This window comes from Epinephelus lanceolatus, chromosome 4 (genome assembly GCF_041903045.1).
Source record: "Epinephelus lanceolatus isolate andai-2023 chromosome 4, ASM4190304v1, whole genome shotgun sequence".
Taxonomy (NCBI): Eukaryota; Metazoa; Chordata; class Actinopteri; order Perciformes; family Serranidae; genus Epinephelus; species Epinephelus lanceolatus.
Window position 1 is genome coordinate 4,726,099 of NC_135737.1, and position 25,348 is coordinate 4,751,446.

Here is a 25,348-nt window from a genome sequence, read left to right on the forward strand (position 1 = left end):
GATGTGTTTATGACTTGACGTGCCAGATCCAGACAAAGCTTCAAACATTTAAGATTCAAAAATACTTCAGATACTCTACCTTGTGCCATGTGTCCCAAGAAACTCAAGGTTAATACAGCCAAACACAGCAGGGGATTAGCTCCCTTAGGGCTCAATAGTGCTCAGCATTAGATACATATATGGAAGTGGATGGAGCCTTCTGTCTGCACCCTGCATTCATTTTGTCTGTATTTGTGCATGTTTTCTTAAAACTTGTGGATACAGACAAAAATCTATATTTGTACATAAAATGAGTACAAGTGAGCCCTTTGTCAGAGAAAGTGCATTTATACAACTCAAAACATCAACTATCATAGTGACTGATTGGAGTGAAAACCTAAAAACTGTTAAAGAGTAGTGCACCCAGGATAGAGTCAAGCAGCACTCCACATGTCATGTCTACTTTTTGAAATGAAAAGCTTTAAATTAAACAAAAAGCACTGATTTTATTCTAGCCAATGGGTCGTACTCAGAAGTATAGTGACATAAATATGTGCATATTTGTGTCTTAGATGCAAGCCCTCCAGAGCCAGCTGGAGTTCCAGGAGCAGTCCATGGTAGAGAAATCCCTTGTCAGCCGGCAGGAGGCCAAGATCCGGGAGCTGGAGAGCAAGCTGGAGTTTGAGAAGACCCAGGTCAAACGGCTGGAGGTGAGAACTTAAGACAGGTGAAGGACTACTGGTGTTGGTAGGTGGTTGGTTGAGGAAGCTCCAGCATGCGGAAGACATCCGAAGAGGTTGGTGGGAGGCTGAATTGTGCTGCAGGGGTCCGAGATGGACACAGAAAGGTCATGATAAACTGAACATAAATGCACTGTCAGACCACTTCCAGTCAGATTTAGCCATCCCTGCTTTACTTTGTCCTCTAGCTTGTGTAACTCGCACTTGACAATACCATTTGTTATTGTGTCATTTTTAAATTATTTGCAGATTTTGCCCGAGACAAAAAGCACAAGTGAAGGATAAAGGTTCCCATCTGCACGCTCCAAGGGAGAAATTGAAATCCTCTCTCGCCCACTGATAAAATGACCCTGCGCTCAATTTTGCAGGTTCAGTTTAGTAATTACTAGCTGTGCAATGTGTTCACCGCCAGGCACACTCCCTCTGCTCCTTGCCCTCCAAAGTCAAATAAATATATTTATTTATTAAGTGTGATTTTCTTTTTTTTTTCTAGCCTGTGGTGAAATGTGCAAAGTTAGGAAAATACACAAAGATTACACTCTGCCTTTTGGTTGTTTTTTTATGGCTTCTCACCAGCATTAAAAACTGCAGTGAGTGAATATTTCAGGTTGCCTGAGTAGTATAACTCATCAAAGCTGGAGGTAGTGGAGCTCAATCAATACAGATGTGAGGAGGCACAGTACAACACCCACTCAGTATGTGAAATATGGACATGGCTGGTAGCTAATGCAGGAGCTAACTCACTGATGGAGTATGCTGCTGGCATTTACACACAGACTGAATACAGACTTGCTGCAGATTTAAAAGACCCATATAAGAGACATCTGTTAAAACACTGCTGAAGACTAACATATATGTGATGAAAGCCTGCGGCACCACTTCTATGCATTATTGATACAAATAAGCTCATGTATTGTTAACATTGTCTTCTGGCTGGGTTCTGTGGAGACGTGTTAAGCTCATATCCATAACTACTGAACCACAACAGGCATTTGTTCATATTGTGTCAGGGACTTCCTGGAATGTATTTACTTGTTACATGCTCTGATTCTCATCTGCTACTGAACTGAATTTTGAACAAGGGATTGGTCAATGCAGATTTTTGAGGGACTATACTGCGACGGCATTGTCAGTCAGTTGGATCACCACTTTGATCAGGAGTAAAATATCTCAACAAATATTAGGTAAATTGCTTTGGCATTTGGTACAGATATTCATGCTCCTATATTCATCATTTTGGTGATTCTCTGACTTTTCATCTCTAGCATGATCAGGTCACAATTTTAAAGACATTCCCATCAGCGTCAGCGGTTTGTGGGTTCATTTTGTTTCGGGTACCAGTGAGACATGAAATACTATCCAGGAAGTCGAGTTTAAGAAACAGATGCATGATTCTGAAGGTTGATCAGAAGCCAAAACACAAAGTTATCACTGCAGCAATTGTTTATCTTTCGTCACAGCAATCTGAAAGTTAACAGAAATATGGACAATGGACAGGCTGATAAAAGTAACCAATCTCAGCCCAGTCACTGGCTGTATGCAATACACCTTTGTGCAACCCTGGTGGTAGGAGCTCCACCCTCTGCGAGTTGTAGTTTTTTAAATACTGGGTGGCAAACTGAAAGGTGTAGAAATGGAAGCCATATTTGTCTTGTCATACAGTACCACAATATAAAACAAGTGTGGAACACCATGAAAACAGAAAAAAAAACATTTAAAATCACAGAGCACCTTACAACAATATCAAATTACAGTTACATCACATTGTAAATGGGGCTCTGAGAGGAATCAGGCTAAAGCCATCATTAATCAGAGATCCCCAAATCTATACAATACGTTCTCGAAGCACAAATAGGACATGGGGTTATGAAAGGGTATCAGGTGAGAACCATCAACATCTTGGATTACAGCATAACACTCGTATCAAAATCCTCATCAAGGCCTGTAGGCTGAAGTGTCAATCCAGAAAAGCTCCCTTTGGCATATCTTTCTTCCATATATCCCCCTCTTGGCAATTCAATGTGTTCAATGCCCTGGAATCGTAGAGAAGAGATAGCATGTGAAAATTCATTAAAATGATGGACAAGGACAGTTTATATCATTGCGTCTGATTGAGCTCTTGTGCTCACTTATCCTTTGTTTTAATATGCATGTAGTTTTACCTATATAAATCTTATCACATGGGCATTTTAGTAAATAAATGACATTCTCTGTGCAGCATGTGATAAAGCCCTTAACAGGAAAGTTTTTGCCTCATTTTGGATGTCTGAAAACAGGAGTTTTCCATATGTTGTGACTCTAGGCACATTTGCCACATAGATAATTTGCAGTAGCTATTCTGCATAATCCCAAGCGATGTACAAATGAAGTACAGTCCAATCCACAGTAGATCAAGGAGAAGCCTTCGAGAGTAAGTGCCTCAGCACTTAGTTCAACATTGTACCTGACACATGTGCCACAAGGCTTGCAGAAGTGTAGAGTAACAAATTAGTGCCTAGCAAACTACTAGAAAGCTAGAGAAGGATGAAGACAGAGAGAAAGAGCATTTTGGTAAGTATGTACTCTTGGAAGATGTAGGTCATCAAGACACGGATTCTGCTTATCAAATGGAGTTGGGTAACTCATTTAACCACCAAGTGACCGTACAGGACAAGAGTTTGGATTGAGATATGACATCAGAACTAGTCGCCATTTATTTGTAGAAATGTAAATCATTTGAAGTTAATGCAACCATCATCAGGAAGTCACTTGAGAGAAATGAAAAGTGAGTGACATGAGCTAAATGGCTAAATGACGACCAGAAGTGCTGCCGCATTTTAGACCATTTGCAGAGGATTTATTTTGTACACTGGCAGCCCTACCAGAATAAAATATTAGTGATCATGGCGAGAAAGAACCAGAGCTGGTACAGGGAGTTGAGCTGCATATTCAGTCAGACAGGACTCGATCTCTGATGTTGTTTAGTCATTTCAAAGCAACACAGCTGAGTGGCAGATACAACATGCTCAGTGAAAGGTAGTTTGCCATCAATCACAATGCCCAAAATTCTAGCAGACTGTGTTGGAGAGATCAGGGTGAAGCTGAGCTAAGTTGCAAAAGTTGTGCCAGGTCTAACTTTTTTTACTGGACGCCCCTGTGTTGTTGGTGGTGGTGGTTTGTTTTTTTGGGGTTTTTTTTTGGCCCCTTCTTTGTTGGCACCCCAGCTCCACTGACATACTTCAAATAAAAGAGGGGGCTGCCTTTGTTCCTACAAAACAATATATTCATGTACTGTCCAGCTGGCTCTACATTATCTCACATACAGTATATGGTATCAATCTGACCGTATTTTTAACCATATCTTTTTATTGCTGTGCAGAGCCTTGTAGCTCGTCTTAAGGAGAACTTAGAGAAGCTGACAGAGGAGCGAGACCAGCGCAGCAGCAGCGAGAATCGAGAGAAGGAACAGAACAAACGGCTGCAGAGACAGATCCGCGACGTCAAAGAGGAGATGGGTGAACTGGCCAAAAAGGAAGCCGAGGCCAGCCGCAAAAAACACGAGCTGGTAAGGATGTAACTGACAAAGACAAGTTCGTAATAATTATCAATGAACGAGCAGCTCAGTTATTTTAGGAGAGCCTGCATAGCATCCATCAACAACACATCAGCAACACTGATTAACCTTTGGTCCTGGTTTGCTGACTCTTGTCTCATGAACAGGAAATGGACATTGAGAGCTTAGAGGCTGCTAATCAGAGCCTGCAGGCAGACCTCAAACTGGCCTTCAAAAGGATCGGTGACCTCCAGGCAGCCATTGAGGACGAGATGGAGAGTGACGACAATGAAGACCTTATCAACAGGTAAAAAAAAAATAATAAAAATTTAGGTTTGGAGGCGGATTAAAAGAAAATTGCTCAAGGTCCACTTACAAGCTGTTTCCAGAGCTTTCTGCAGAATCTCACTGTCTTCATCGGCATCATGGTTCATGAAGATGGTTCAGTAAACAGCTGAATGAAAATCAGGATCAAGTTTACCAGAAAATGGATAAAAATAATGTTGTTATTATTATGATGATTATTGTTGTTATTATTGCACACAGCAGTACCATGCTGTTTTATGTAGATAAACATCTGGATTTTGCAGCATCTGACTTCTGTTGTTTGCATTATGTTCATAGTTGTCTCTCTCCTTCAGTTTACTCTCTAAGGACCATCCAGTGTAACGACTCCACACTATAAATTCTCATCCTGCCTTGATAGGTAGCTGGAGTGAAATAGTTACACGTCATCTCCTCTCTGCTGTATCTGCTTTCTAAAAAGTTGTTTGTTTTCTTTCTTAAGTCTGAGACGAGCAGATCAATGTAAGTGTTCCGTCTGTGTGTAGAACAAAGCTTTGATGAACAACAGCCAGGCACATAGAATTCATCACAGTGAGGTTGCCTGGTTCCGTTGTGCCTGTACAGAGACCAAAGCGACAAACCAGCTCACCAGCTGTAACTGTAAACCAGCGCTACAGCCATAGACGCCGCTCAGAAGTGCTGGGCTATTTTATAAACTGTTGTTTTTCAAGAAATTATTCCAGCACATATATCTCCCTAAAATCACACTTTGGCATTTTTACATTTACATTTCTCTGTGTACAGATAAACAATGGAAATACAACATCTTAATCAGTGAGCTTTGGAGGTGTTGGTAGGTGTAATTTTGAACACAAGACAGAGTCAGGATAGCTAGCTCTACCTGCCTCCAGTCTTTACTCAAAACAAAGGCTAACCTCGTCCTGTCTCGAGTTATGCACTTAAAGGTATAGTTTGAACTCTTTGAAGTGGGGTTGTATGAGGTACTTTCACCATAGTTAGTATATTCAGCACAGTAAATGTCAGTCGGTAGACTCCCACATGGAAACTAAGCAATGTACTGCTGTGGATGGTGTCAGCAACAAAACATATTTTAGCCACCTAAAAGATGTTCTATCTAAAAAAATCATTATCATTTCAAGAGCATGTCTCAATTGCATACTACTCTATGGTAGTACTTCAGTGTAGTACACTATGTACTTCTTGCATGATGCACTAATTTCAACAGGGTAGTGTTGTCTCAAATCGTGCACTGCCATTTTGCACATACTGAAATTGACAGCAATTTTTTTTTTAATCTCCTCTTCTTTTTCATCTTCTTTTTAAACGGCAAATTGCAAATGAACAGTAGAGCATTATCGCCAACATTTGACCTCTATCTCCACTCACACATAAACCAAAGTCACGTCATAATGTCAATGCTGATTAAAATGTGCTGCCATAGCTAGGAGCAAGTTAGCTAGCAAGCTAACATTAGCACTCTCTTTTTGTTTGTCATCATCACCCAACAAACATTACTGACGGCCTCTAACACAGCAGTGTTTACTGTAGCCAGCTCAGGCTACTTGTTGTCCCCAGCCCCCATGTCAAAAATCGAGAAGTTTGCTACATCACAAAGTTGGCGACTGGTGAGAGTTAGAAGTATCTATTCTTCCACTCTCAACTTTTGGACCATTTTGAGTGGACCAGTAGTGTACTCCATTTTCCCATACTATGCAGTGCTAACGCACTTGTGCACAAACAGCCTGTTTTGACCATTAAGCTGTTTCCATCTTCAGTTTCCAATCTATGCTCTTGTCAAAGCCACCAGACTGCATTAAGAAAAATAGTCATATCTTTCTTTTCTATGCTCTTCTTTTCCTTCTGTCTCTCTGTCCTTTGAAAAATAATAAACATATATTCAAAAAAAAAAAAAGAAAAAGAAAAATAGTCATTTTCACTCACTGAACACAAGAGCTGCTGGTCCACCGCTGCTTTCATCAATTACGTCGTTCCACGTCGTACTCCAGCCTGCTTCTCCAAACTGGAGACATACTGACTGACCTCTACTGTTTTTAATGTTCTGTCTATGAATAAGTACCCCTTGCAACCCCGCTTCAAAAAATCTCAGCTATCCCTTAAACACAGAGACATGTGGTATCCATTTTCACATGTAACTTTTATAAAGAAAGCAGATAAGCATATTTGCCAAACTGAACTGCTGACTTCAGGTGAGTTGAGTTGTTTTCAGTCATAATGTATTATACATCCCTGTGGTCAATGACAATTTCAACAATCCAACCAAAGCCCTCCAGATACTGAATGTTCTGGTCATTTATTACACTTACTGGGCCTTCCTCCTCAGGATCAACACTTATCTTATAAATACAGCAGCCATCCTCTCACAAGGAGAGGGGGTGAGGCAGTGAGGAAGTGAGTTAGGTCCATTAAAATGATGTTGTTCTTTTTACACTTAGACTGTATTATTCACACCCAGTATGAAGTCCCATCCTCTCTCTGGGCTCCTTGTAAGAAAATGTGTACACTCTCTGCGATGCCTGCTGAACCTTACTAATTTTTCAGCAGTCCCACACAAACAGTAAGAGTTCTTCTCCCTACAGCAGCAGCATACAGCTCTGTGAGTCAGTAGAATACACTCTAAGACTTTTTCTCCACTCTGTATCAAAGACAAAAGATCAGGATGAGGTGGCATGCTGAGTCAATGCCTCTAAAAAAACATGATGCATACCATACAGTTAGTTTGCCAAAGGGGGGAAAAAATAGGTCATCACAGCACCTGCCATGACACCCATATCTGCTGAGATATGTTTAAACATCATTCATGTTTTATATATTATTTTTGACTTGTTCTTATTTCCTGTTTTCTTTTCTATTGTCTTTTGTTTTTCTGTGTGTTCTTTTCTTTGTTCCTCCACCCATCATCATCACGACCAGTTTGCAAGACATGGTGACAAAGTATCAGAAAAGACAGAACAGAGCGTGAGGAACTTTTTTTTTTTGCACCACTGGAAATGATGCAGTATTCTACAGTCTTTGAACATTAAGTCGAGAAGTTGATAGTGGAGAGAGAAAACCCAAGTTTTTCTCCGGGTTTAGTTTCGGTCCAGTTAGCCCATCACTTTTGGCTGTCACACTGTAGAAAAGCGCTGATTTTGAAGGAAAAATCCCTCCTGACAGAAAAAATAGAAAAGATATTTGGAATGCACCTGGTATTTTTTTGTTGTGTGGTGATACACTCTGATTTCTGTGGTAATTTTCATCTATTTTAAGACATCAGTTTTTGATGTCAGGCCCTCAGAATCAAAGAGCCGTGGCTCAGTTCCAGCTCCACACATGTCAACAAGTCAAACAGGAAGAAACAGGTCATGGAAGATGCAGAGATACAGTAAATCCAAGGGGGGATTTCCCTTTGATGTGTGAAGGCTCAGGGATAATGCATCATCAACAGTGCTCAGAGATTCCCTCATAACCCCAGTTTACTCCACTCTTCATTGCATGCCCCCACAGGCTGAGATGCATGAATACCACTTACAATATGTTACTTGAGCAGCAGCATGAATCAATTCTCCCTCCTCAGATACCCTGTGTATTTAACTGCTTTGCAGAGCTTTAAGGTTGAAAGGCACCAGTGTCATGATCTCAATGGTCGTCCCCCCTCGAGGCTGAGATCCTCCTTAAAGTTCTCCTTTATGCAGCCGGGGGTATATCCAGCTGTGTTTACTGCCCTGCCTTGGTCCGAGGGCATCATGTCAGACACTGCTGTTGTGTTTGAACAGCAGTCAGCGACCAGTCAGCCTCTCGCTCCCTGGGCCATCTTAATATTTCATTGACCTGCTCTAGGGCTGTATGTGACTGTGGCTCGGTGGTGACTGCCCTCCTGACAAGATTACAAAAAAGGGTGTGTTCCTCATCAATCTTTGACTTGCACTTGCTTAATAATGCAGAACCCTCCAGTGTCTTACAAAAAGCTGTCTTGCTCACCAGGCGAGTAACACACATGCAGCGTTAACCTCTGGCTCTCAGCCATTCAAGTCCCCTGTCAGCGTTTGCTCTTGTGATGGTGTAAAGGATTAGTAATCAGAGCTGGAAAGTGCAGGCTTTTCGTCAAAAAGACCAAAGTGTTTTGATTTGTTAGCACTGCCACGTTTGAATTAAAAAAAAAAAAAAGCTTATCTTTTCTGGTGTCTGGATGAGACACAGCATGCATTTCTATTTTCATGAAATACAAATAATTTAGCTAAGCATTTTAATATATTAATAATAATACAGTATAATTCAATTTGTATTAAGCTGCTCTAAATTACATCAAATCCAGAAAAGCAGATATCTAATGCTTGTATCACAGAAGTTATACTGGGGTTTATCTGTTGTTTTGTGACATCATAAAGACATGCTCTGTAAACAATCCAGTGTTCTCGAGTGCCCGGGAGGAAGACATTCATACTTTAGATTTATTTGTTTCATCACAGCACCCTTGTCTGTGCATATTTCAGTCAGAATTCTGTTGCTTCTCAAATCCATAGCAAAGAGCATGAAAGAACACTAAATCACTTCATGATACAAAACACAAGCTTTGAGACAACCAGCATTAGCTTCTTGCTTTTATATAAACATGGGCACATTCTGTGGAGCACACAGTGCTCACACTGGGTACGGAGCTTTTTTATCTACTTAACGTGTTTATTTACTTATATTGGCCGCGTTTTCCAGATCCAGTTAAGAAGATCTTAGCACTAAGAGCTTCTTAAGAATTCTCTTAAACCTCCCGTGAAAGAAAAACGTGTTTCCCAGATTCGCACTTAGCTTAAGAAGATCTTTCACTAAGAAGGAGTTGTAAGATCGAGCTGACCCACTCTTAACAGTCTTCTTAGCGACCAAACACTCACAGATCAAGCCGCGGCAAGCAGATTAATATTACACTAATCAAGGAGACGTTAAAACAGTGCGCACCGTATATATTTTGATCTATTTTATACTTCAGATTTATATTGTTTAGCATTAATTGGTGACAGAAAAGAACAAATTTCATTCTGCAGGGAAACGCATGTCCTTACTGTGCACATGACAATAAACACTTTGAATCTTGAATCTATATGTTTTATGAAGACCCTATGTGCGCTCAAAGCTGTGGCACAAGTTACGCACCGAAATCTGGCGGAAGAAAAATAATAATAAGAAAAATAAGTATGAGGAATAACGAGTGTGTTCCTGTATGTGCTGTGTACATCAGGCACACAAATAAAATGAATTATTATGACTATCATTTATCCTAATTTGTCCGCACATATCCCACATCTGCATGCACATATGAGATAGTTTACCGCATCCAAAAAATGCATCAGGGCACAACAGAAACACATCCACCCTCCAAACCTGCGACATTTCACAGATATCAGGCAACTGACAGGTGTAACTGAGCTCAGCTGGAACCTCATCAAGGGACACTTCACCTGCTACTCTACATAAAGGCGTTGCCACATCACACATGTGTGAGATACCATGGCTGCTTTACAGCATATTCTCGCTGCTAACCAACAGCGTCACCTTGCGCGAAGCCAAACCATATATGTAAATGCATTTGTGCGTCAGCACTTCAGCTCACTCAACATGCTGTCAGACCGGGCTGTCCAAATGAAGTACCGGCTGCCCCGTGCTGAGATACAATGCCTCATCAACTCAACAACAGGTCAGTTTGCAGGCGGTGTAGCTAATGAACTCGTCAGCTTTATTTGATTGAATTAATGGTTCCACAAAACTCACCAATACAAAGGACAACATATTAAGTTAAAGTTAGAACACTTATTTCCAACATGGTCCGAAGATAGATGCAAAACATAAAACATGAATTCAAACATTAGAAAATTGAATACGCGTAACGAAGAAAAAAGTTTCACATTCACCCTAACCTCTAAAAGTGCCTCTTGTTTTTGCCTGTTTGGGATTTAGTCGAGGGCTGTTCTACAGGAAAGGACCCGTATCGAAATGGAGCTTCTGTTTCGCAGTACATATTAACTGTGTTACCTTGTCATGTGACACTGTGGATGAGAGCAGTTTTCTAAGCTGATGTCTCCTGATGGTCTTGGAGACGATGCATATGCCTGTCTGTGCTCCAAAGCCACAGGGACTTCACTGGGTTGGCAATTTCATATATCGGAGGCACAAACAGTGGTGTCTATAAGACCCAGGGACACAGAGGAGCAAAGCTAAGCCGAGCAGAGCAGGAGGATCCATAGAAGCTAATGATGAATGTAATAGTGTGTAACAGAGATGTACAACCAATGGCGGCAGAATGTCACAGACAATTAATGTCTGCTCAGCACTGTGTTTGTTTGCTTCCCCCAGGCTTTCAGCAGGGCTTAACTAATGGTATGGTGGTCAAGGACATAAATTGTGGTTGACACCATGTGTGAAGCGCACAATTACATATTGCCCACAATTGTAGTTTTGGCTACAGACCTGAGAGGTTTCTCTCTGTGTGCTCTGAATGTATCATGAAATAGTACACAGCTAAGAAAGTCTTGGAGAATAGTGATCTCAATATAAAACGGTTTTTAGTGCACCTATCTGCAAAAGTTCAAAATGTTCCAACTCAACAAAGCTGCAAAACATTTACTGTCCACGTATCCAATTTATTATACTACAATATCTGCTTGTAGCAACTAAAGCTTAATGAGTGTCTTGAGGTTAAGTGTTTTTGTAGCCTGACCCAGCTGGATGTCAAAATGATGTCTCTTATGGACAGAAGTTAAATTTTGTTTGGAATGAAAATTAGGTTGATGATTTTCACAGTGTGGAAGTTAACATTATGACGTTTTGCAGATGTTGGGTTTTGTTCTGCATACCTTATGACTAAATGTCGTTTTCAGTGTCAAGATGGCGTTGGCATGAGACATTTGAAAGATGTTGGATTTTGGTTACTTAACCCTCTGAACTCTTCCATAGAAACATGCTGCCAATGCATATGTTGATATTTTTCCTAGCTGTGATGTCAAATCTTGGAGTATTCTCAAATGCTTCATACCCCTAAAATCTCTGCAACCTAAGCTAAAAGGATATGTAAGTCAATGACCCATACTATGATAAAAGTATTGAAATTATGTCATGAATTTAAAAGATAAAAAAAAAAGATACAAAACATTCTGATCCAAAAGATTTCTCAATGTAGAAACATATTTTTTTGACGCACTTCTTATTTCCTAGTTATTTGAACTATGTACATTTCTTTTAGTTTGTGAGATATGCTTATTTTTATGAGCAGAGTACAAAGCTGTTCTGATAGTTTCATCTGCAGTAGAATTTTTTCCCAGTGCCTACATTGGTATTGTTCGGTATTTCATATCCCTAAAATCTGTACAACTTAGGTTATCTACAAAGGTAAGTCAGTAAACCATAATAAATGATAAAAAATATTGACGTTGTGTCATAAAAAAAAAATACAACAGACATTCCTATTGACCTGCTTCTCTGCTCCTCTGGTGCCATTGAACATTTCCATCATCTTTTGGACTGCTTTTAGCATAATATAATGACGTCATCGGAAGTGGACAACGCAATGACGCAAAAGACAGCAGTCTTGGCTTTCTGCCAAAAAAAAAAGAATGTTCTAGTTGTTATAGTTTTTTATTTTAGATCAATTTAAACAAGATAATGAGAAAACAACAACCCCCGCAGCTGACCTCAACTTAATTTAAAACCATCAAATATTAATGTCATCTGCCATCAGTGTTTTTACATCAAATGTTGCTGGTCAACTGATGTCACAACCCAAATTAAACCAAATATCAGCGTCTTAAGATGTTGGTGGCCAGCTGCAGGACACAGAATGCAATCCCTAGTGTCAAAGTCCTGCACTTTGTATGTCCACCATCCACCCTGACCACCTCCCTGTGACTTCTGTAAGGTATAAGAACATCTGGAGCGGAAAAATGTTGGCAGTCCTAAAAAACATAATCCAGGCAACAATTAATGTTTCTTCTATAATGTATTAAGCATAACCATTTAAAGGAGAAAGAGTTTCTGTACCACAGTTATTTTCTAGTGCTGCTGAGGGTTTCAGGTAGCTCAGCAGTTTCTACAATTACAAGGTGTAAAAAAGCCCTTAACTGTACTTAGTTTCCTTATTCTTATTTTCCCATTTTCTCAAGGCAGCTGTTATTTTTAAATTATTGTTGCTGGAAAAGACAAAAGTTAAAAGATTAATTTAAGAGGGCTGCAGGAAATAGTCGACTAACCACAATTTGACCAACACATGAATCCTTGCGAACCTTTAACTCTATAAAGGGTCAAATAAGGAAACGCGTCTGCTATTTGACGTCAGAACATCCTCTCCCCTCACTGAGTGATGTTTATTCAGTCTTTTCTTATAAGTCCACAGTGCCAAAGACAAAGACACTTTGCTGCTCTGTCATCATAACAGTAGGCAGCAGCAAATCCCCAGATTGTCTAATGGTAGAGGCATGTTTTGCAAAGCTAATTACAGCTTAAGAGTCTGCTGACCCCGTCCTTCCTCCCAATCCCTCCCCCCTCATCTTTGGCATGAATGCTGTCCAAGCATTTCTGTCCAGGGTTATTGTATTCCATAAAAGCTAGCAGGCTATGCATTTGGATCTCACTGGGCAAGCCATTATTTGAAATCTCCCCTTTGAAATCCAGGGAGCTTTTGTCTCTGACTGTTAATGATTTTAATTATAGGTGGTGCTGGGCCCTTCTGAGATCTGTGTGCTGGAGAAAAGGATGTTTTTTTTCTCCCTCTCTCTTCTTCGACAGGATGGGAGGCTTTCTGAAACAGATGCAGAGATATTGAGCCACCCCTCTGATGTCTCTGTAGGACTATTAAGCTGTAACAACTTAATTTCACAGCGCCACACAAGCAGTGGGCTTTGACGGCACTTAATGAGTGTTGCACTCTTTTCATCCGTGTCAAATTTTATGACAAGCCCTCTATTTTACTCCATGGCTCGCAGTGGTTTCTGAATGTGTAATGATAATTGAAAGGAAAAATAGCACAGTGCCCAGCTGTGTACCAAATCATTCTGTCAAGAACTGAAATTATGAGTGTATGCATATGCCTGCATGTGTGCACAGGACTGGTGATGAAAATAATTACCAGATGAAAGTTAAAGCTGGACTTTTTCTGTCACTCAAAGAAAATTCTGTTTTTTTCTCCGACAGGGGTGTTGTTATCTTAGTTTCTGCCATCCTCCATTGGTTATGGCAATATTTATAGATCTAAAAACACATAGAAGTGAACATTTGCTCGCTTACTTTTACAACACTTTAATCTGGTATAGGTGGCTTTGGTCTTATCTTTATGAGGTGTATGCACATTTATTTTGATGAAGGCAGCTTAGACTGAGTATGAAATAAACTAGCAGTAAGTGAGACAGCATGCATTTCTCTTTTATTCAAGTACTGCTGCCCTTAAACACAGACAGATCTATACAGCTGCCACAAGGCCATATACTAGACACATTAAAACAGTTGTACAATCTATGTGAGGGAATTGGTTGCTCTGCTAAAGTTACAACCATGTATGAACTGAGAGATAGTGCTACCCCAATAACAAAAAAAAAAATCTCAATACAGTGGCCTCAGTTTACCATTTTGTTAGCTCATGCCAATGCATTTTACCAAACAAACCACCATTACAACACCACTGGAGTAGTATTCTCAGACAAACAGACATTGCACCATTACATTAAATCCCGTAATGAAACCATGTGTTATTGAACCAATTTCTGAATGCAAATGGTGAAAATGTAGGCACACAACTTTAACACAGTTTAAGGCCTTAATTAATAATGACTTGTGAACCAAAACGTACTCAGAGTAGAAGGTAAGCTTGAGGGAGCCCATGAAAAAAACAACACAAAAACAGGGCTTAGTATGTCTCACAAACAGCCATGAAGAAAATTCTAAATAACTATGAGTAAGAGGATACTACTCTTTCTTTTTTTTTTTTAACATGCCTCCGTGCTTGTGATCAGGTGTGGCACATATGTCCACTTGGACTTTGCAATGAACTGATTAGTTTTTGGTGGTCAAAGGTCAATGATCAAGGTCACTATGACCTCGTCTGTCTCATTCTTGTGTGCAGGATAACTCATAATCACTTTGAGGATTTTTTTTTTGTTTTGTTTTGTTTTTTTCAAATTTGGCACAAACGTCCACCTGGACTCAATGATGAACTGATTAGATTTTGTTGTTGTAAGATCAAGGTCACACTGATGCTGAAGTGAATTGGTTTTTTTTTTTTGTTTTGTTTTTTTTGCCGAGAAAACATCAGTGTAAGGCAAGGAAATGGTAACTCTGGCCATGGCTTTGAGATTTTTTTGTGTTTTTGATTTGTTACTATGGCTATCGTCACACAACAAGCCTTAATGCTCAGTGAGGTTTTATTGCTCTGATCAGATTTTTTTGTTTAGCTGTTCACATTGTTTTATAAATGTGGCCAATATCAGATTATAGTGTGAACTGGTCACAAACCTGAACTGATCAGCATGCACAAAAGAACAATAACAGAGATGTCACACAGCATGCTGTTGTACGGAAGTTCGTGAATGAGGCCCATTGTCTTGTCTATTAATTATATTTCTATGGTGATCACAAAACCAGGCAGTTGTTAAATACATTTTCAGTTAAAAAAATCATCCAACCACTAATTTTAAAAATAAGTCATTACCCAAACCTTTATTTTCTAATATGTAATTTAGATAACAAAAGCTGTGTTTCTACCAAAAAAAGTTTATTTTTGTGCGTATAATCTTACCATACCAAAGGGGAGCGATGGCTAAACCTATGACAATAAAAACCAGTTTGTAAAAATAACAGACGGTTTTTATAATTCATGCTCTATTGTTGGGTTTTGTTTTTGTCATGGAGTAGCTTTGGAAGAGTGAAGGTAGAATGTTTGCCTGAGCGCCAGCTAACCACAGGACCATGATAACATTCATCTAACAGTGAAAACAGCAAGAAGTTGCCGTGTGGTGTTAACATCTATACGACTTTCATGGGCATGTTTGTGTGCTTACTTGGGCTCTTTGAGCATGTGCTGTCTTTTGTCCAGAATAAATGTCACAGTTCTTCTGTGCTTTCACACTAACACTTACAGCCTGTTCTTTATTCTTTGGCTCTGCAGCTACAGAGAATCACAGGAACATTTCTACCACTGTTGACTCTCCTTTCACACTAACCTTTCTTTTACCTTATTCTCTGCTCTCTGAATGGTGATATCTGAGCTTTTCCTCTCTTATTTTCTGATCGTAACCTTTGCCATCTTGTCTATCCTTTGCTTCCTCTGACTTGTTTTCCTGTGTCTGACTCCTCACCAGTCCGGGGGGTTCAGACACAGACTCTGAGATGGAGGATCGTGTGGATGGGGTGAAGTCCTGGTTGTCTAAAAGCAAAGGTTCCACCAAGAACCTCTCAGATGACGGCAGCCTCAAGAGTTCCAGGTCAGTACAAAGGCAGCTGCTGTTACTATCACTACAGCTGCAGTTAGTAAGCAGTCTACCTCTACATTTGACTGCTTTTGGACTCTGTCTGGGTGAAATGGTTTACATGATTTGACCCAGAGGAAATAAAGCAATCAGAGTAGAGTACTTGGCTAAAATAAGGGGGCGGCTATTACTTAAATGTGTTTTCAAGTTGCTTTGTCTTTATTGTCATCCGCTTGGTGAAGAGGGGACTTTTTTTCCCTAAAAACAAACCACCTCTGTAGTAGATTTATCGACATGCCCAGTGGCCAGCTGGCATAGTCTACCTGAGCCGCTCGCTGAGATTAATGAATGTGTCTGCCAGCTGACAGCTTCGATTGCCCCAGATTTGTCTCCTTAACAGAAGATTTAACTTCCCTCCCTCAGCTGAGCCACTCCCAACTTTACAAACTTTTGTAGTTTTCAAATCTTTCTTAGCAGCATGTCCACACAGACAAACACTGACTGATTCACTGAGTTGGCCAACACTGCCTTGTAGCAGTAGTTTTCAAGTTCAAGTGACTTTAATTGCCATTAGCACAGGTCCATGACAACAAGTACATTTGAGTTCTTGCCCAGTTCTCTAAGTTTGCCATCAAAAGAAGTGTTCAGCAAATGGGAATAAAAAAGGTCTATGAAGTTTAACATGTTAACACTTGATATGGTAATATTTACCCACATTATCTTATTTATGTGTTTACAATGTTCACAAGGATTCACTGATGTTAAATTTAAGGTACCTTGATTCAACACTACACTATACAACACTATCAATATGAATTTTAGAGTCACATATTCCAATAAAAAATACTGGGTAATTTGCCATCAGAATGCAAAGTTCAGGGTTCCTGCGGGTATTTAAAAAAGTCTTAAAGGCACTGAATTCATTTATTTAAAAATAGGGCCTTAATTAATTTTAAACTGTCTTAAGTCAATCCTTCAGAAGTCTTAAAAAATGCTCAGACAAAAAATGGCCATTTAACCAAGGTTTTACAGCATGGCTAAAATTGACACAAGGTGATGTGTACGAGGCTCTGTGTATTTTATGTTAAAAGTTTTTCAAACTTGGCACAATTGGAATCAAGACACGTGACTCCCACGTGCAGAGTAAGAAACACAAAATTGCTGTGAAATCTCAAACGCCAGGTATTTTTCCCGTTCTGTTCTACACATGTCTCCGCTTTGAGACAGAAAAAACAGTTTGATATTACAATGAACATTTAGGCAACATTGTCCCTAAGTAGTTGATGTCATGTTTGTTTTTCATTTAATTTTTTAGTGTAAAGTTTGTCTTAAATTTCATTGCAAGTGACAATAAAAAAGTCTATTAAAGTCTTAAATCAACCTTGCCTTGAGCTGTATGAACCCCAAAACATTTTGCTAGCACTACTTGTGTTTCCATAACCCTTAACCCTATCAGTCAGGCGTACCCAATAGAAACAAAGATGCACATACTTTTTCTTCACTATAGGTTTTTTCAATCCTTATTTTTCTTTAGTGAAGCCTATTTGTCTTTTTCTTAAGTTGTAACTTTTTTAGCAGTACAAAGCTTTCTCTTCTGTTGTGTCAGGTGCAATTTTTTGGGCTCAATAACATTTCAGGAATCTGAATCAAGTAACAAATCTACATGCCAAATTGGAATCCTTCATCAAATGTATTTACATTAAGGTTTCAACAACTTAAAGAAACGGGAACAGCCCATTGGTTCGACATCCCATTGTTCCGACCATATTAAACTCATTGTTCTGAAGTCCGTTCCGAAATCATCATGATGCCCTGTGGTTAAGGTCTGGTTAGGTTTAGGCACAAAAACCACCTGGTTAGGGTCAGGAAAAGATCATGGTGTGGGTTAAAATGAAAAAGAAAGTGACAAACTCATAAGCCGTGAGCCTGCTTTGCCTCAAGCCGGTCGCGGTGCACCATATGCCCACCGCGAGCCGTTCAGCACCGCGGACAGTCGGACTAATGGGATGTCGAACCAATGGGCTGTCGAACCAATGACATGGACCCAAAGAAACAATAGTCAAACTCAAAATTATCTCAAACATTAAGTTTAAATGGTGACAATTCAAGTTTTTACCAGATGTATTGCATATTGTATCTGCTAAATGGCTATATGAATGTTTTGTTGGCATAATGCCACATTAACCAGAACATTTAATTTGCCTTAAAGTGGGTTGTAGGGGAATGAAGTTATGATTTTTCCCATTCTTATCATTACTGTGGCCTTCAGTTGTCCCCAGTTGCACTTTCCTTAATCTCTGCTTTTCATTGCTCTACTCTCATTTTGTTAAATTTCAGCTTTTACATTTTTCATGACATTTCTTTTTTATTCATTAAGTTTCTTATTCTCTTCCTTCACTCACCTCCACTTGACCCAATATCTCTTCTCTGTCATTTTCTCTCCCACTGTCTTCATTCCTTCATCCTTTCCACTGTTGCTTTTTTCTAGATTTGCCACAAATGTAGACACAAAGGAAGGGAAAGAGTGGAAAGAGGGTAAGGAATTGAAAGAGATTAACAAAGAGGGCAAAGGGGTAGAGCCCAGCAGGCCAATATCAGTGCTGAGCTCGCTCAGCTACAGAAAACGCTCCAACCTTGATTCCATCGGTGGGAAAGGAGATGCCCTCTTCAGTGCCCTCAAAGAGAATGCAGAATCAGAAAACACATCCTTCCATAAGGCCAAACCCAAAAACTCAGATCTCCAGGATGACACCTACTCAGTCAGCTCCAGGAGGAAGTCCCAGGCAGGGGATGACGTGAATGGCAGAGAATCAGTCATCTCCCAGGCCTATTCAGAGGCCAACAGCCGAGCCAGGAAAGGCATGGACAGCCGCTGGGGTGACTTTGACAAAGAATCAGTCATTTCATATGCTGCACCAAGTCGGGCCTCCACACGTCTCAGGTTAAGCCCAGAGAATGATGCCAAGTCCACCATCAGCTTAGGTCTGTCAAGCCCACTTGGACGCCGCCGAAGCACCTCACGCTTAGATGAGGGCAGAGGTGGGCGGCCATTGTATGGCAGCAGTCCCAGTAGCCCTTGCTTTAGCAGACGATCTGGGGGTCGCAGTCCTGGAGTTCTTAGCCGAGCCGATTCCCATATGTCGCTGGCACGCAGCTGCCGCTTGAGCGAGTTTGACGTTGATATTGATGATAGTCGAAGTGTGGCCTTCACCGAGAGGTCGGCTTACAGTCCTCACTCGTCCACTGGCCGCAGTGTCTCCATGCCACCACCACAAGCAAGATCATCAACTACTGATAATGACCCAATTGATAACTTGGATATCAAACCAGTCAGTCATCGCAACTACCTCGACCCTGACCTGGAGAAAGCCATCAATGAGGTGCTGAGTTTCAAGCCTATCAAATTCAAGCGCAGGAGCCTGGAAGACTCAGAGGGTGAAGAAGAAACATCCAAAAACAATAAAGATGACAGCAAAAGTAATGGCAATGGTACTCGCCCTGCCAGCAGTCTTAGACGCTCTGCATCCGCCATGGACTGCATGAGACCATCCCGCAGCGGCAGCAGCAGCAGCAGTCGCCATCGCAGCAAAGGCAAGGGCAAGAAAAAGAAGAGAAGCCATAGTTCAGAGTCAGACAGCTCAGGAGACAACCATCATCACACGAGTAGCTCCAAGAGGAGATCCAAGAAGTCCAAGAAAAAGTCTAAGAAGAGGGACGAATCTTCATCTTCTTCCTCATCTTCTTCAGATTCTGAGTCGGACTCTGGGTCAGAGTCAAGCTCTGGTGCTTCAACCATTTCCTACCGAAGCTCCAGCAGTGTGAAAAAGGCCCCAGGTCGAAAGGTGTCCAGCCCAGAAGAGGAAGGAGAAGCTAGGCCCCAGAGTGAGAGCCAGCCCCTTAACAAAAAGGAAGATAAGAAGAGGAAGAAGAAGGTGGACAGCCTGATGATGAAGTACCTGTACCGGCCGGACAGTGACTAAGGCAGGCAGTAGGTGGTTGCCTGAAATGGACTTACCTTGAAGAGTGTTTTGAAGCATGATTTGACCTAACCAATCAAAGACCTTTTCACTGTTATCAATCAGTGCATTGAATATTCCCTATTCAGTCTAACTGGGATTATATGCTTGCAGTTTAGAGGTCTAATTTTTGGGTTGCGTTTTTGATTTTGTGTCTTGGGCATGCTAACAATTTTTGATGTTTACTAGTACACCTTCCCAGTTACAAGCCAAACAGTAGTGACCAGAAACCTCTGTGGCTATCCTTTCACTAGTTTGGTAAAACTCTCATAGAAGGCTCTTTGGGAGCTGGTGGTTGTGATTTTTTTTGTTTCACATCAGGAAGTGTAGTTGGTGAGATGCTGCACTCAGTGTGAATATTAACTCAACCTTTAATCACCGCTGAGATGTCACTTTGATTTATAGCCCCGGAAAGGTAAAAATAACAGGAGTCAAATAAGAGAGGCCATAATACATTTCTCCTTCCAGCCCTGTAAGTGAAGGTATGAATAGACCCCAAGTATTGATTTACACCAACGAACAAATTTATTTGAGATTCACAGTTGACAGTAATTAACCCCATGTTTGTAATATTTATCATTATGGTTATTAGAGATGGCGTAAACAAGACATGAATCATGCTTAGATATTAGTAATTTGTTTCATTTTCAGTGTGTTTCTTATTCAGTATAGCTGACTGACTTGACAACTGTAACAGTTTAAGAGGACAGAATCACATCTGTCACAATGCTTTGTATTTGGTATTTGAATGGAAACTGTTTTGCATGCTAACGTAGTTCCAAATCGCATGAGTTTTTGAGTTGCTAAAGCACAGGCTAACCCCACCACATGGCTGAATGTACAGCTACTTTATGTTGGTTATAAGAGCTCAACCTACTGTAACACAAGAACAATAAACATCATTACCACTTTGACAGCATATCTGTCAAATTTCGAAAAATGAAAATATAGCAAACACAAGCAAATTGAAAAAAAAACATTTACAATTAGACAAACATCAGCAAATACAGAATTACTCAATAAGTACACAATCAAAGGGATTTACAACACAACCGAAATAACTTACACCCCATTTCCACCAAATTAGCTCTGGTTCTTGAAATTGTTCCATATGAGATTCTTGGAACCTTGGTGATATCTAGTGAACCAGTGCACATTTCCGCCAGTTTTTTTGCAGAACAGTTGTAATCAAGTATGTGTAATCAACAGAAGGCATTGTGCAATGCACAACAGAAGTTAACAGTAGCTGTAAAATTGCAGATTCAATTGATTACCAGCAAACTTTTGCTCTGTTATTACAGGTATTTGTTTTTACCTAAAAACAAGAATTGACCAATTACTACTGTGTCACTTCTCCATATTTGCCTTCTCCATTCTCTCTTTCCAACCTATAGAATATGACACGCCCACTGATGTCATTAAGGTTCACACTTCAGGTCAAGAAAAACTTGTTATTTTTTGGTTCCAGTTGAGAACCACCTTTTTGGGTTCTGAAAGGGAAGTCCGGTATTTTGCACTTTGAGCGCCTTTTCCGGGTTGTTTATGATGAAATATGTGTGTATCTGTCCTAAAACCACCCTAGACATTCATTTTCAAAGCCATGAAACTCACCGAGTGGTCAGTGCTGTTCGTTGATGTTGACATAAAAATCATAGCAAACTATGGTAGCAAACTGTAACAGAATCAGTTCCATGTTTTGTGGAAATGGGGATAATATGTCACTAAAAATAGATATGTAGTTCCATTGTTGTGTACAACTTGCAGCATTTCTGTATTTGGGTGTGTTTTATATATTTGCAGTATATTGCTGTGTTAGCCCTGATACTGGACCACAGTGTTTTACTGTCTTGAATGGTCGTCTCATAATATCCTTGGGGGTTTTCGGTCAAACTTAAGTGTTTCTTTTGTTACATCTGACTTCCATCCTTTATTCCTCCATCTTGTTGGGTTGCCTACCAACAAGTAAGTTTGTATTTTGAATATTTTATGAAACCCCTTTTAGCCACATTTTTTTCCAAAGGCAAGGTATGTGTTGTCAATTATAGAAATCGTCATCATTGAGTGATGATGACAATTCCTACATTTGCTTGAGCTTTATTTACGTTGCAGTGCATTGAGCTCTCCCAAACAACATGTTGTTTTCTGCTGACTTTTTCCATAATAACATCAGCTTCTATTTGTTCTTTCCTGCTCCAGCCCCACTGGCCGAAGACACTACTACTTCGATAGATCTGATGAAGAGGAGGAGGAAGAAGAAAAAGAAGAAGGCGGTGCAACCCAAGGCTCTTACTACTCTCGATACAGATATAGCAGCCACATGAAAGATGACAATGGCGAGGACAGGTCCTATGAGACCACATCATAGTCCTCGCTGTCAGCATCCACTCTCTGAAATGCACCCTCATAACACTGTGACAGTATGTCTTGCATGCAAAGTTGACCACAACTGTGGTTACTTGGTCACAACCACTCACAGCCCTGCAGGAAAATATGGTCCCAACACTCAGTCAGAGCTTCCTATGGCAGATCCTCACCGGATCTGGTCATGGTTTGACAAACTACACAGTCTTTTTGACTCATCAGTCTAACCTCAGTTCATACACAGCAACTCGTTATGAACAACTCCACTATAGTGGTTGCATGCAAGCAGCAGTTGCTTGGCTTGAGCAGCCTCCCTGTATGGTTGTAACCGAGCCAAAGAATTTGAGGTTGCAATGATAACAGATTCTTTCTGTCTCTCTCTTTGTCTCTCTTACTCTTCCTCTCTTCTCTACATATAGTACACCACAATAATATGTATTGCCATAGTACAATGTATTGCCAAAAAGCCTTTGTTTGTGTGTGCAGCGTTTTACTTGTTGCCAGTTGATGCTGAGTCCTGGGATAAGTCCCAGCCTTATTTTTCTCTCCCCCTTCTCGCTCTTCTTTCCATTTCGGGACTAGTGCCATTTGATTTAAGTAGGCTCCTCTGCAGCTGGCTTCTCTGCAGCTGTGGCATTTCATGAACTGCTGCGCCGTACACTGAGGACGCTTTCATCCTCATCTGCTCCCTTTTTGTTTGCCTGAAAAGTTTTTCTGCCTCTTGCTGGCAAATGATCTCTTCCTTACAGGAGATGATGATTGCATCACTAACTGCTCCACCATAGCCGCAAAGCATTTTTCTCCATTTGTATTGTTTGTTTTTGATGTTTATAAGATTTGTTTCGCAGAGAGCCACTGTCAAGCAAATTAATTTCCATAAGGTTTGAGTTTACCTCTGCAAAATGCCTTGTATTACTTATAATTCAACTTGATTTGATTGAGTACTTGCCGGAATTCTTTAGTGATGAAGAGAGTTTGGCTTTGTCTTTGTGCTAATTGTTAACATGTGGGTTGTGTTTTGTTTCACATTTGATGTGCTTTCCTTTTCCAGAGGGAATGTACTTGACTTGGGCACCAGTCATTTGTATGGTATCCTCAACCAGCATGTTCAAGGATAAAAATGGTGTTAATCTGTATTTTTCTTATTTTCAACTAATCACATGGAAGGACCATGGAGGGAGTTTTCTTGACCTTTGGGAATAGTATGTATAACAAAATATTCTAAGCTCAAGGGTCCATTCAGCAAGTTTTCTTGAGCTTTCAACCACATCTCTCTGTCTTCTTGAGCATTTGGAGTTGACTTAGGTGTCATCACAACTCTTAGCCCTTAGCCAGTGATACTGAACTTATACATGTGCTAAGGGATGCACAAAAATATTGGTACATCGTCGGTATCAGCCAATATCGGCTTTGAAATGAACTATTAGAAGTGGCCAACATGTTATCTTATTTTGCACAGTAAATGAATATTACATGCACAGAAAAGCATTCTATTTCATGTCTCCATCTGCTGGTGGGCCATCATGATAAGAGTATGTATGCATAATATGATAATTCCACTACATAAGAGACCTTATGATCACTAAAGTTAGGTGGGGAAAAATGTGAATATAATGATATCCATATCGGTTATTGGCCAAATGAGATATCATATGTTGGCATATTGGATGTCGGCAAAAAATCCAATATCATGCGTCCCTACGTGTCCTGTTGTCCAACTTACAGATTGGGTAACAGGACGTGCAATTGGTCAAGGTGACCGTGCAAGGCACGCCTGGTTGCTCTTATACACTGAGAAGCTATCATTCTAACTGATCAATACAGATTAAATATTAGATTTTTCCCCATGTCTCACACATTTGGAATCAAAAGGGACAGACCTACAGTATCAGTCATTAGTCTGCTCTCCCTTCAAAGGTCACCACTGTCAGGAGGATTTGCCATTGGTCATTAAGTGTCAGAATTCACCAAAGTTGAATCCCTCTGGCAGATGAGCTGATCACAGTGATCTCTTCTTGAATTCATGTCTTTTCATTGGTTTTGATGATAATAAGAAAAATGCAGAATACCACTAGCCTTCTTTAAAGCCTTATTGTGTACTTTAACTGTAATTTAATGAACTGGACACACTACAGCCTGTGTAACCAATACTGTGAAATCATCTTCAGTGTCTTTGAGGCCTGTTTATTCGTCAGGTTTTCACTTTTTTTTAACCCAACGATGCCTCGAAACAACAAAAAAAATAGGAGCTTGCATTTTAATGATTGCTTAAATGTTATGTCACATGCTTTGGTCTCACATCTGTCTGCTATTTACTAAGTAGTGAAAGCCATTTAAAGTCCAGAAGAGCTTGAAGATGGGTGTTATTCTACTATACATGCTTTTTGTAGAGTCGTGTCTTCATTTTTATTCTCTATGCAGTCAACACAAGTGTGGAAATGTGTTTTTTTGACCTTATTGATCCTGATGGGAAAAAAAAAAAGAAAGAAAAAAAGCAGGCATAATATTGCTGACTGCACACAGTATTTATATATAAATATGTGTATGATCGATGCTAGCTTTGAAAATAGTTCATGTTTATTTTCAATATTGAACAAATTGACCACTTGTTATAAATTTTGCATTACAGTTTAATATATTGTAAATAAATGATGGTGATTGTTTTAGAATGCATTGAAGGTTGGATTTTTCTGAGTTGAGGTGTTTTGCTGCTCAGTGTCTTCTGGAGGGTATTCCAGGTAGGAGGTTCAACAAACTCTGAGAGGCCGTTTACACGTACATAGTGATTTTGATAAACGGAGACATCTTCCTTCGTTTGTGCCCTTCGTTTACACGCAAACGGAGATTTCTCCTCTGAAAACGAGTCTTTCTAAAAACTAGGCATGTCCCGATCCGATCACGTGATCGGAAATTGGGGCCGATCACGTGGTTTCAGACTCGATCGGAATCGGAAGTTACATCCCGATCAGGGATCGGATA

At 40.2% G+C, this 25,348-nt stretch overlaps 1 protein-coding gene across 12 annotated transcripts in view; it reads left to right on the top strand.

Annotated features, from left to right (window-relative positions):
* myo18ab (myosin XVIIIA b) overlaps window positions 1-25,038 on the top strand; it is a 242,630-nt gene extending 217,592 nt beyond the window's left edge. For 6 of the 12 annotated variants that reach the window (XM_078166877.1, XM_033631202.2, XM_078166880.1 and 3 more), the window contains 7 exons: window positions 552-689; window positions 4,078-4,263; window positions 4,419-4,558; window positions 7,489-7,533; window positions 15,885-16,007; window positions 18,481-19,980; window positions 22,205-22,244. In XM_078166877.1, the coding sequence (XP_078023003.1) occupies window positions 552-689; window positions 4,078-4,263; window positions 4,419-4,558; window positions 7,489-7,533; window positions 15,885-16,007; window positions 18,481-19,972 (2,124 nt within the window). In that variant the 3' untranslated portion in view covers window positions 19,973-19,980; window positions 22,205-22,244. Of the gene's footprint in view, window positions 1-551; window positions 690-4,077; window positions 4,264-4,418; window positions 4,559-7,488; window positions 7,534-15,884; window positions 16,008-18,480; window positions 19,981-22,204 lie in introns of all 12 variants that reach the window. The other 6 variants (XM_078166882.1, XM_078166879.1, XM_078166873.1 and 3 more) reach the window with 5 other exon arrangements.
* Window positions 25,039-25,348: the final 310 nt, after the last annotated feature.